Source organism: Prionailurus viverrinus, chromosome B1 (assembly GCF_022837055.1).
Source record: "Prionailurus viverrinus isolate Anna chromosome B1, UM_Priviv_1.0, whole genome shotgun sequence".
NCBI classification, from domain to species: Eukaryota; Metazoa; Chordata; class Mammalia; order Carnivora; family Felidae; genus Prionailurus; species Prionailurus viverrinus.
Genome location: NC_062564.1, coordinates 143,519,895 through 143,533,093, shown reverse-complemented (window position 1 = coordinate 143,533,093; position 13,199 = coordinate 143,519,895). Strand labels below are relative to the sequence as shown.

At 40.1% G+C, this 13,199-nt stretch overlaps 1 protein-coding gene across 2 annotated transcripts in view; it reads right to left on the bottom strand.

Moving 5' to 3' along the window:
- CCNI (cyclin I) overlaps positions 1-6,203 on the bottom strand; it is a 36,357-nt gene extending 30,154 nt beyond the window's left edge. For both annotated transcript variants that reach the window (XM_047856194.1, XM_047856195.1), the window contains exon 1: positions 5,663-6,203. Coding sequence is in view for 1 of the 2 variants with exons in the window: in XM_047856195.1 (XP_047712151.1) it covers positions 5,663-5,740 (78 nt within the window). In the remaining variant the exon portion in view is untranslated. The remainder of the gene's footprint in view (positions 1-5,662) is intronic.
- Between the last annotated feature and the right edge of the window lie 6,996 nt (positions 6,204-13,199).

Sequence of the window (13,199 nt, the reverse complement as noted above, 5' to 3'; positions counted from 1 at the left end):
GTTTCCTCACATGACATGATTTTTGTTCTTCTAAATTAGCACCAGTTTCAGTATTGATACAGTCTAAGATCATTAGCTATTTTTTTGGAGTCTGCATCACACTATCAATTCAGATAGAATTTATGGTCAACTAAAACTCTTAAGACTTACTAAGGTACACTCAGGCAAATTCTCTTCACCTGCCCCACTCCATTGTGCGTGCAGTTTTGGTGCCCTTTTTTTGAAGGTAGGCGGGACCTTGTTCAGGACCATAAACATACTCTTTATTTTTAAAAAAATCATCTTGAAGGAGAGTCACCTTATTAGATTCTAACTATTGTTACATTATGCTGAGGTGTTCTGAGATTCCAATTTTGTTGCCTTGGTAGTTTTCCCAGATTCTCTAAAATTAGATGAACAAAGTCACCATAATTTCATCTGAAGCAGATATAAATATTAACCTTGGAAATGGAGTATAAGCTAGATGACCATCTGTTAAGAGATATTTAGAAAAAACACCTATATTAGTTGGAGATTAAACTTCATTGGTTCTAAGGCTTCTTCTTTACCATTTTAGTACATAATTAACTCTTGTCGAAAGTTACCTGTTTCATTCCATTAGCTATACCCAACAGGGTGACTCACCAGGATCCCCCAACTTTCTCAACATTCTCCAATGGCTAGCTGCCCCTGTGATTACTCTTCCCTCAAAATGTTTGCTTTGAAAATTACCTTTAAATCGGATGAATAGGGGACAGAGATGCACGCACAGCATCAAATCATGTAAAGAAGAGTAACATCAGATTCAAGAGATTCCTGTTCTTCAATCTTCTACAGTTAAGATTCTAAGTAAGACCTTCAAATATTTAGATTTGAAATTTAACAATTTCAAACAATTGGGCTCTTTCCATACTTTGTTGATAGTACTGCTATAAACATTGGGATGCATGTGCCCCTTCAAATCAGCATTTTTGTATCCTTTGGATAAATACCTGGCAGTGCAATTGCTGGGTCATAGGGTAGTTTCTGTTTTTTGGGTATTTTTGAGAAACTATTTTCCAATTGTTTAAAAACAATTTAACAATTGTTTTTAAAACAAAGGAATCTGGGTCAAAGAAGAAATCATGAGGGAAATTAGAAAATACTTCAAGATGAATGAAAAAGAAAACCTAATATGCCAAAACTTATAGGGTGCAAGTGGAGCAAACTATACCAAAAGCAAATCAGAAAAAATATGAGCAGAAATTAATGAAGGAATAGAGAAATAGAGAAAAATCAATGAAACCAAAAGTTGGTTCTTTGAAAAGATCAACAAAATTGGCAAACCTTTAGCTACACCAACCAAGAAAAAACAGAAAGGTTAAAGTACTAAAATCAGGAATAAAGAGAAGACATTACCACCTATGCTGTAGAAATAAAAGGTATTATAAAGAAATTTTATGAATTGTTTGCAAATAAATTGGACAATTTGCATGAAATGGACAAGCACCTAGAACCACAGATTATCAAAACAGACTTCAAAAGAAACAGAAAAAGCTGAACAGCCATACAAGAAACTGATTCAGTAAACAAACAATTGTCAAAGAAAAGCCTATGCCCAAGTGGCTTCACTAGTGAATTCTACCAAACATCTGCAGAAAAATTTAAAAAATTCTTCACAAACTCCTCCAAAAAGTAAAGAGCATTTCTCAACTTACTTTATGAGGCCAGTGAAGCAAAGACAACAGCACTAGAAAACTATTAATGCACATCTATTCTTTTTTTAATTTTTATTTATTTTTGAGAGAGAGAGACAGGCAGAGAGCAAGCAGGGGAGGGGCACAGAGAGAGGGAGACACAGAATTCGAAGCAGGCTCCAGGCTCTGAGCTATCAGCACAGAGCCCAACGCAGGGCTCGAACCCATGAACCATGAGATCATGACCTGAGTCGAAGTCAGACGTTTAAGCGACTGAGCCATCCAGGTGCCCCATGAACATCTCTTCTAAATGCAGATGTGGAATTCCTTAACAAAATACTAGCAAAAAAAAAAAAAAAAAAAAAAAAAGACTATACACCGTAATCAAGTGGGATTTAGCCCAGGAATGCAAAGTTGCTTTAACATTCAGGAAATCAATTTATGTAATACACCATATGAAAATGAGTAAATAAAGGAACCATTCTTTGCTCACACTAGGGGAATGTAACAAAAAATAAAGAGTTAAAACTTCCTTTATCTTTCAAAAATAAGACATAAATAATCCAAGTGAAAGAAAAAAGCATGGAGGACACTTGCAGAAATATTCCAGATCAGAGGCTACAGAAAAATGGAAGTTCAATATCTGACCGTAGACTCAATCCTGTACTGGGAAGATAAACTGCTAAAAGTCATTACTGGGTCAACTGACATAATGGGAACAGACAAATTAAAGTAGATGTTATCAATGTTAAGGTCACCTGGGTGGCTCAGTCGGGTTGAGCTCAGGTCATGATCTCACCGTTGGGAGTTTAGCCCCATGCCAGGCTCTGTGCTGAGTGCTCAGCTGAGAGCCTGGACCCTATTTGGATTCTGTCTCTCTGCTCCTCATGCTCTCTCCTCTCAAAAAGTAAACATTTTAAAAAGATTTTTTAAAAATGTTATCAATGTTAAACTTACTAATGATAACTTTACTGCAATTCTGTAAGAGAATATTCCTATTTTTTGGGAAATACACAGTAAAATACTTAGGAGTAAAGGGCCATAATGCATGCAACATATATATGCGACAAAGAAAGAGAGGATAAATGATAAAACAAGTGGGGTGATATATTAATGATAGATGAATCTAGAATAGGGTTTCTTTTTGAAATTACTCTCAAGTTAAGAATGTTGGAAAACCTCCCTCCCCCCTACCCCCCCGCAACAGAAGACAAGTTATGGAAGTATTTATATTACCAGGACACCTTTTAGATTCCTTTTTTAAGATTCTAGTAAGACAAATAATGGTACAGTGAAGAAAACATTAACTTGAGTTTTGTTTCTCTGATAATGCACAAGTTTGTTTTCTGATGTGTAAAATAGATTAAGTTAGATGAATATGAAACCTGCTGAAGAATAAAATACAGGGGCGCCTGGATGGCTTAGGTCGTTGAGCGTCCAACTTCGGCTCAGGTCATGATCTCACTGCTCATGGGTTCAAGCCCCATGTCCCGTGGGTGCTGACAGCTCAGAGCCTGGATGGAGCCTGCTTCGGATTCTGTGTCTCCCTCTCTCCCTGCCCCTCACTTATGCTCTCTCCTTCTCAAAAATAAACATTAAAAATTTTTTTTAAAAAAAGAATAAAATACAAACACTTAAAATATAATTTTACTGTTTGAAATACTAGAACTTTATGGTTATATATATCTTATTATTTTATGCCATTAGTTACATCCAAAACTTTGAATGCTCAGACAGCTAGAAGTCTCTAGGAACTAAGAAACAAAAAGACTGTTTTGGTTGGCATATTCCATACACTTCCAACTTTACAGTAGTTTCACATTTCTCCTGCCATTCTTTCAATTACCACTGCTGCTTCTTTCTCCATGTTTATCAAATAACTTAATGTATGAGTGAATAGTTTATAAAATGCCTACTGTACAGTATAAACTATATTACAAATCTACATACAGAACCTCCTGCTCTTCTAAGAAAACGTGCTGCACAGAGCTGGATAAACAACAGAAACTTTATAAATACAGAATTCTTATATTTATTATCACCATAACACCAACTCCATTAAAATAATTCTGTACTGATGCTGACTTCTGGAACTAAGTTCCTATTCTAAAAGGAGGGATTTTAATGTGACCATCTTGACTTTATGTTCCTAACCTAATAATGAACTGCAGGTACTTGTAATTCCAAAACAGCCTGCTGTTTGCTTCCCTAGCTCCATGCCTTTCCACACACTGGTCTTTCAACCTGAAATGTCCTTCTCTAGCTGGCACTTCCCTTTCTACGGAGCTGTCATTTGCACAGGTCTGTAAATAGTACCCTGCCTTCTCACATCTGTACTTGGACATAATCCTACTTTTGAATTTATCTGCTCTGTGACAGACCTGTCTCTCCTACTAACCCTGAGTTCTTTGATAGCAAACACTCCAGAGTTTAGCACTATGCCTAATAAATAGCTTATGCTTAAGTTCTGAATAAGTAAAAGCAATCAGTGCTTACGACTCAGCCAGGTATTGTTCAAAGTATTACACCATATGACTCATTTAATCCTTATACAACCTAACAAAGTTGGTATTATTATTACACCCATTTTTAAAGATGAAGAAACGTACAGAAAGGTACCTTTCGTTTTTAAAGTATTTTACAATCGGAATAAAACGTGTACACGCTCTCAGCTTCCAATCTTCACCAAAAACCTTCGTAGAGCTCCATTCTAACCTACTAGGAGTCACACTGTCACTTAAACCCAGTTATCGGTCGCTGCAAATCATCGCTACCGTGCCTTCCCCACACATGCTGATTCTAACTAGTCTGTTCTACATCAGTAGTAAGAAATTTATCCCAGTCCAGAAATTCAGAATCTCCCATCCTTCTGGTTCCAAATCTGCAAATCTAAACCCTGTTCATTCTTCATCTATTTGTCCACTACCTTCTATCTCATCTACCACAAATCACGTGGAAAAAGCAGACGCAGATAATCCTATCGTTAATGTTTTCAACAAATGCATTTTTCGGTAAAGAGACTCTACAACATAGGCTGTTCGGGTCTGAATTCTGGCCACCCGGCTCTAGCTGTCACCTACAGGGTAAATTACTTCATCCTGTGGACCCTCAGTTTTCCTCTTGGATAAACTAAGGCTCCCGAACTACCTGCCTCACCACGAGTCCTTTTGAGGCTTCAGTGAGTTGCAAACTGCTTTGAACAATGCCGTCAGATAAAAAGGTTCAACAAGTGTTATTTATTAACATCATACCCTGCTCCTCAAACGGAGGCGCTCTCCACTGAGAGAATAAAAAAGCTGAAGACTTGAGCTTGACATTCAGAGGCCTTCAGTGACTCCATTCTACCTCCCCAGGAACACCTTCCACTACTTTGCTACCCAACTCTCAACCCTTGCCCAAATGACCTGCAAAGGAACCTCCAGCTCAAGAGGGGGCCGTTCTGTCCTCTTTTCAAAATTTCGGGTACTTCAACCCCGCCTTTCTATCTCACCTCCTTTCCAATTTCCCCCACCCACTCACACCCGGGGTAACATTCCCCTCCCGCGAGTGCCCGCAGTACTGGCCGTTCAACGGATCGTTTGGCATTCATTCCGCTTTGTAATGTCAATTATCTTCCTTTGGCTCCCGCAGTAGTGTTGAAGTCTAAGGGTGGGGGTGTGTCTCCTTCTTTGTGTGTTACACAGGCTCGAGGTGCCCAGTGCACCAAAGTAGACAATTTGCTGCTGCTACAAAAAAGTTACTCACTGACAAAAAAACTAGCCCGAAAGGGAACACAGCAGAACCGTTTACAAACTGGGCAGGTGCTGAACCGTTCTGGCGTGGAGAGGGCGGAGTGGGGGGTGGTCCCCAAGGTTTCCTTTGGAGGGGGAGGCGGGGGCCGGGCCTCAGCCAGGGAGCGCGGCTCCCGGAGCTTCCCTCCGGGTGGCACGGGGTGGAGGGGCAATGGGGGGGGGGGGGCGCGAGCGCGGGGCGCGGAGACGCGAGTCCCCCCCCCCCCGCCCCCTCACCTTCTCCTCCTCTTCCTCCTCCTCCTCCTCCTCCTCCCCGGCGGAGCTGTAGGCCTCACAGTGGTGACGCGGGGTCATCCGGGGGCCCGTTACCACCCCATTTTCCTCAGCGCGCGTCGGCGGGGCGCGCGGGACGAGGACCGGACCGACTGAGGAGGGAGAAGAGGGGGAACCGGGCCGGGGGAGCGCGGGCGCTGGCGATCGAGCGGGACGCACGGCTGTGGCCGGTGGGTCAGCGAATTAGTTCCATGACTTCCCCGGACCTGAGGCTGCCGCGGCCACCGCCGGTCCCACTCCTCCAACCGCCGCCGCTAGTGCCCGGGTGGGGAGGGGGTTCCCTCTCGCCATAGGGCGGCGGGGGCCGGGGAGAGGCGGGGGGTGAGACCGGCTCTGCCCCTGCCCGGGGGAAGCGCCTCCGAGGGGAAATGGTGAAAAGGGGGGAAGGGGAGAAAAAGGAAAAAAAAGGGGAAGGGGGGGAAAATAAGAAAAAGCGAGACAGAGGCGCTGCCGCGTCCGCTCGCGGGGAAGGCTGGGGAGGGAGGGGAGGGAAGGAAGAAGTGCCGGTTCCTCGGCTCCGCCCTCGCGGACCGATTCCTAGACTTGCTCACTCCCTGTAAACAAGGCTGAACTGGTCTCGTGCCCTGTCGTTTTTCCTCTCCGCCGTCTTCCTCGTCCTACGAACGTACAGAGGAGCCCGGCAAAAAAAAAGCTGAGCTGTTGGAGACGGGAGGGAGAAGTCTTTAGCACTGGGGTGGAAGAAAGGAAGACGTTTTCTGTGTGCTGAGGGAGGTCAAAAGTGCACGGACTCATTTTCCTTGGAGAAGCGGAAGGGCACATCATCAGCTTCACGGTGACGTAAGCGCTCTCCACTCGCTGGCAGAGGCGTGCGGTGGCCGGAGAGTACGCTGCGCATGCGCCCCGGGGAAGAAAGAAGCGGCTGAGAGCTCCGCTTGGGGGGTGGGGTTTTGTCTGGATGCTCTTCTGGACGACCCCAGAGCCACCTGATTTTATCCAACCTAATAGGTCTCTAGAGCTTGTAAGAAAGGTTTATTGGGAAGGGGCTGGTACTCTGTTGTGTAAAGATCTTGCATTCTTTGTTGACCTCGCAAAAAAGTGTCTGACAATTACGTATAAGTAGAATTGCGGTTTTTCTCTGTGGCGCATAGTGGATGGAGGTAGATTCTCAAGGGCTTTAGAAATCTGGCAATTCGGAGGTTCATATCCATAAGCACCTTCTTGGGTGCTAAAGTCGTCTTTTACAACCGTAAATTATACTCCTGATGGTGGGGAACCTTCTTGGTAATGCGCCAAGGGAATTCTATACACTTAACCAACACATCTGAGTATTTGAGTAGGTTTTATTACCAGGTCTTTAATGAGTGTGTGGGGACATATAAATGTGTTTTATTTGAGGTTCTTTTATTCACCTATGATAATTTTGGGCTCATCTTTTAGTTGCTGCAATTATAGAAAGAATATGTGAAATTACAGAAAGGAAAAAAAAGCCCTCAAAGTCAACTATTTACAGGAGTAGCTCCTATTTTTTATAGGCCTATTTTACCAGTCATTGACAAAAATTATATTGAGCATATTAAGCACTTAGACTCAGTGCTAAGGTCTAGCAAACTGGAAGTAACCAAGACAGAAATAGCTCCTGCCTTCATGGAGTGTACAATCCAAACAGGATAAACATTAATCTGATTATCACTATCTAAAATTACTCAGTACATTTTTACCCAAAGATTACAAAACACTAATTTGAAGGGATATATGCACCCATGTGTTTATTGCAGCATTATTTACAATAGCCAAACTGGAAGCAGCCCACCTGTCCATTGATAGGTGAGTGGGTAAAGAAGATGTAGTGTGTGTGTGTGTGTGTGTGTGTGTGTGTGTGTGTGTAATGGAGTATTATGCAGCCATAAAAAATGAACTTGCCATTTACAACAACATAGTTGGATTTACAGAGTATAATGCTAAGTGAAATAAGCTAATCAGAGAAAGACATATATCCCTCGTGTGGTATTTAAGATACTAAACAGCTAACAAAAAAAGACAAACAAAAACCAGACTCAGCTATAAGAACAAACAAATGAGTTACCAGAGGGAGGTGGGGGGGGGAGGGGGTGGGGAATGGGGGAAATAGGTGAAGGGGATTAATAGTACACTTAACTGGGTGAGCACTGAGTAATACATAGAACTGTTGAATATATTATACACCAGAAACTGATATAACACTGTATGTTAACTACACTGGAATAAAATAAAATGAAATGAAGAATAAAATTACCCAGTATATTGAGTTGTATACATGTAGATGTATTCCCACCCTAAAATAAAAGATCTAGGATGACAGGGATCTTGCATATTTTGTTTCATCCTGTGTCCCTGTCCCTTTAATAACCTCTCAATATTTTATTACTAAAAAATTACCAGATTCAAAAGTATTAAGATGGAAAATTGCAGACTGCAATGGAAACACTTAACCTTAGCCTAGTTAGGGATATCAGAGAAGGTTTCTCTGAGGAAGTGACATTTAAGATGAGACTTGAAACCACTAGGCAAAGAAGTGGGGAAAAAGTGATACAGGCAGATGAAACAACACGTACAAAGGTTCTGAAGCTGAGATGTTCTAAAAATCTCTCAAAGGTAGTATATATACCTGTCTTGAGAATTGAGGGGGAGAGAACTGAGGACCACAGGTCCATAGGACAGAGCAGAGAATGGGAAGCCCAGGAAGGATTTTAAGTGGGTTGTATCCTGCTTTTTTTTCACTTCATGTGGCCTTTTCCCATATTACTATGTGGTTTTCCTTCTACATGGCAAGCATTTTTCTGCAGAATACTTTTGAGAGTGTAACACTTCTGCATAATACCTTTGGGAGCGCAGCGTAATTACATTGTTGGACCATGATTTTCACTCCTGTAAGAATCATTATAAATTTTACTTCTAGGGGCGCCTGGGTGGCGCAGTCGGTTGAGCGTCCGACTTCAGCCAGGTCACGATATAGCGGTCTGTGAGTTCGAGCCCCGCGTCAGGCTCTGGGCTGATGGCTCGGAGCCTGGAGCCTGTTTCCGATTCTGTGTCTCCCTCTCTCTCTGCCCCTCCCCCGTTCATGCTCTGTCTCTCTCTGTCCCAAAAATAAATAAATGTTGAAAAAAAATTAAAAAAAAAATAAAAATTAAAAAATAAAAATAAATTTTACTTCTAGATATGTAGCCAGGAAAAATGAGAACATGCCCAAGCAAAAATTTGTTCATGGGGAGCACCTGGCAGGCTCAGTCAATAGGGCATGCAACCCTTGATTTCAGGGTTGTGAGTTCAAGCCCCACGTTGGATGTAGAGATTACTATAAAAATAAAATTTTTAATTAAAAAAACACCTGTCCATGAATATTCATAACAGTATTATCCATAATAGCCAAAAAAGTGAAATATCACAAGTATCCACCAACTGATAAATGTATAGATTAAATGTGATACATCTAAACAATGGGATATTTGGCCATAAAAAAGGAAGTACTGGTATATGATGTGACATGGATGATCCTTGAAAACATGTTGTCTTTTGTGCCTGGTTTCTTTCACTTAGTGTAATGACTCCATTTATATGAAGTGTCCAGAATAGGAAAATCTATAGAGGCATAAAGGATTAGTGTTGCTTAGCACTGGTTGCAAAGATGGAATTGGGAGACGATAGCCAAAGGATGTTGGGTTTCCTTTTGAGGAAAATGTTCTAAAAATTGATTGTGATGATGGTTGCACAACTCCAAATATACTTAAAACTATTGAATTGTACATTTAATTGAATGGAATGAAATGTGAATTATATATCAATAATGCAGTTGTCAAAAAAAAATGAAAGAAACAAAAAGAATCCAATTAACATCTTCATTTGTGACCTTTTTTGGGTTATTACTGGGTCCAATAGTACTTACAGCTTCATGGCTTTTGATGAATACCAATTTGCCAGGCCATTTGGCAGAGGGGTTAAACCAATTAAAATGTAACTGGGAACATTTAAGAGCTTCTACTTCATTATGTACTTAACCCTTTTGAACTTTATGTTTATTAAAACTGTCTTACTGTCTGTCAGAGTGCCAGTGACAATTTAATCTACAATACTATAAACGGAATTTCAAGTAATTAATAGGTGGTAAGAACAAGTTTCAGTTGTCCCAACAAAAACTATCAACTTTCTTCTACCCTGTTCACCCATAAGACCTTGCAATCAACATCTCTATTTTCTTAATAATTGTGAAATTGCTTTTACAATGAGTATAGTTGTAAAAAAGGAAAGCCTTTGAAGTTCCCTTAGAAAAGAAATAAGGCATATGAAGTAAATATATTAATATCTATGTATTGGCAAGAAATTCATCGTTTTTCATTTTTTTCAGTCTTTTTAGAAATGTTTCCCTTTTGTCCTAATAGTAAAAATAAATATCTTTCCATATGGCACTTGAAAATAATGATAACTAAAATACATTGATTACTTACTATGTACAGGCAGTGCACTCATGTTGCATTCTCTCATTTTTATTCCCACAGCACTCCTCCTCCTCGATAGTAGGTATTTTTTGTTGTCCCCATTTTACAGAAGATAAGGAGGTAAAGTAAATCTGCAGGCGTGAAGAGGCATAGCCAGGATTCAGACCTAGGATGTCTAACTCTGGAGCCTGGTGTGCTTCCAATTACTACCCTTTCCTGCCTCACCCTGTGGATATTTCTGGCCTACATTAAATCTTTGAACAAAAATACTAACCCTCTGGTTATTTTTGTCTTGCCTTTAATCTTAGAACACATAATTTTTTTTTAAGTTTTTAGTTAGCAGTTTATATTTGTATTTCTAGAGAGTTGATTTCTGCTTAAAAAGGGGTTATTAAATTTTCTTAGACCTGTTTCAGTTCATGACTGGAATATTGAATCTTGAAATAATAAACCTGCCTTGCTCCAAATGCAGAGTGGTAGAGTAGGGAAACACCTGAGAAACAGTGTTACTGTCATAAGAAAGGCTCTGTTCGGAAATGCAAAATAGTGTAAAGTGAGACAACTGAAGGGAATCAAGTTGATGAGCAGAAAATGGTTTGCCATCCTTAATCTTTAAAGAAAAATAATTAGAAGTACACTGCTTACACTTTTATGAGTATAGAAGACAGGCTATTGAATCTTTAATGACAGAAATTTCTGGTCTCCTTTGTCTTAAATGAAACTTTTAGGATAATGTTCCCAGCAGAAGATTTATGAAGGTTCTGTCTTGAAGGAGAAATACTGAGGCCTACAGGAACCAAGGAAATGATTTATTTCCACTATAACCACTTATCTTTAGCATCTGCTTACACTTAAGGATCCTTTTTACAGCTTCCAAAATATGTTTTCATTAATCACTATGGTGACAGAATGTAAGAGGAATAAACCTCCCAAATAGACATCAAGAGAAATCAAATAATATAAAGACCTCCTACTTACTAGTAAGTGGGGAGAAAGGGCTCAGACAAAACAAGTCAAAAATTCAAAAATAGGAAGCCACAAGCTGCTTTCCAGACTGACCAACTCTGAAGGCAAGCTGGCTTTAGTTTAGGTTTTTCATATTCAGGTGCTTATTTAGAAAGACCTCACCCAAAGGGATCATTGGTTGCATGCTTCATTAAGAAGGGCCTCAGAAGTCAAACAGCAGTCACCTATTTTAAATTTGTAAGTCAAAGAGTCTTCAGTAGAAATATTCTTTTCTTGTTCTTGTTGGAACAAAAATACACCATTCAAATGCCACCACTTTACTCTTTCACAAACTGTTTTGAATCTTGAACGACCAAATTTAGTAACTTCAGGGAAAAAAATCTTTTTAAACATATCTAATATAATCAAACTACCAATACATATTGTTTCTTGTCAAACATTTATGGGGGATGTATGGACAGAGAGGTAAATGTCTTCCAAAGTTTTAGTCTCATCACAACATATGTTTACTGCAACTCTTCTTCTTGTAAGTAAAGGAAAAGAATTATTTGGGGAATCAATTGAAATTATCCACAATCAGGGTTTCCAAAACTTCTTTCTCACATAGCTAAGCTACTTTTATTACCAGATGGTGATTTAGTAAATACTGAGTCCCAGTCGCATATTGGGCTAGGCACTGTATGGAAGGTGAGTCATACATGGTCCTGTTTGTAAGAAACGTATTCATTCATTCTGTAATTCAGCAACATTTACTAGCTGTGTGCCTGTGAGCAAGTTAATCAGCTTCTCTATAACTTGACCTCAGTTTCATCATCTGTAAAATGAGGGTAATAATATGTCTCATAGGTTTTTATGAGGATTAAACGGGAAAATATTTGCAAAAGACTTAGATCAACGTATGACACTGGAGACACTAACAGGCTAACTATTGTAAGAGTCCTTTATGTGCCAGGCTTGAATGTGATTTTTTTTTTTTTTTACACTTAATACAGTTAAAGATGGCCACCCTCAAGCAGCTCTCAGCCATGCAAGTGAGACAATCGCATTAACGAACATTATTCATATAACATGAAAAGTTTTATAATAGTTTTATGCAGAATGCTATGGGTAAACAGAGGAGAAATTCTGTTGATCAGGGGTGCTTTTATAAACTTGAATGTGGCATTATTTGCTGTGTATCAAATTTATATTTACGAAATAACAGCCATATAAAACAAGTATTTAGGGTCTTACACAGTCTTGGAGGCTCAAGATCCAGGAGTATCTTAGCTGCGTAGTTCTAATTCAGGGTTTCCAATGAGACTACAGGGAAGTTGTTGGCTGGAGCTGATGCCATGAGGGGCCTGGAGAATCCGCTTGCAAGTTCATCGTGTGGCTGTAGTCAGGAGGCTTCAGTTCCTTGCCACTGGGCCTCTCCAAAGGGCTGTTCATGTTGGCTCCCTCATACAAGTGATGAGAGAGACAGAGGCAAACAGAAACAGAGAATCAGAATACCAAGGTGGAAGCTGCAGTCATCTTATAACCTAAACTGGGAAATGATGTACTGTCACTTCTGCCATATTCTTCTACTAGTTAGAAGCAACTCACTAAAACCAGGCCATACTTAAGGAGAAGGGAATTAAACTTGAAGAGCATCAAAGAATTTGTGAACATATTTTTAGAACCATCACAGGTATGGAAAGAAGAGTAAGGTTTAGCTCAGTAGACAGGAACAAACTTACGACAGGCAAGGGAAGAACAGAAACAAAAGAATACAGAATTAAGGGAGTTATTGTTATTCCCATTTTAAAGATGAGGAAACAGACTTAGAAAAGTAAAGTAACTTTCCCATCATGTGTTAAATGGTAAGTGGCAGAGCCAGATTCTGAACCCTATTTTCAGTTCTAGAATCCAGATCTTATCACTACCTGTATTAGGCAAGTTTCTTCAGAGAAACAGAACCAAAAGGATGCAACTCCATCTATATCTACATTTATCTCTATATGGAGAGAGAGAAAGGGGAATTTATTCCAAGGAATTAGCTCCCATGATCATGGAGGTTTGGTAAGTCCAAAATCTGCAGAGTAGGCCGGTGGTCTAGAGAC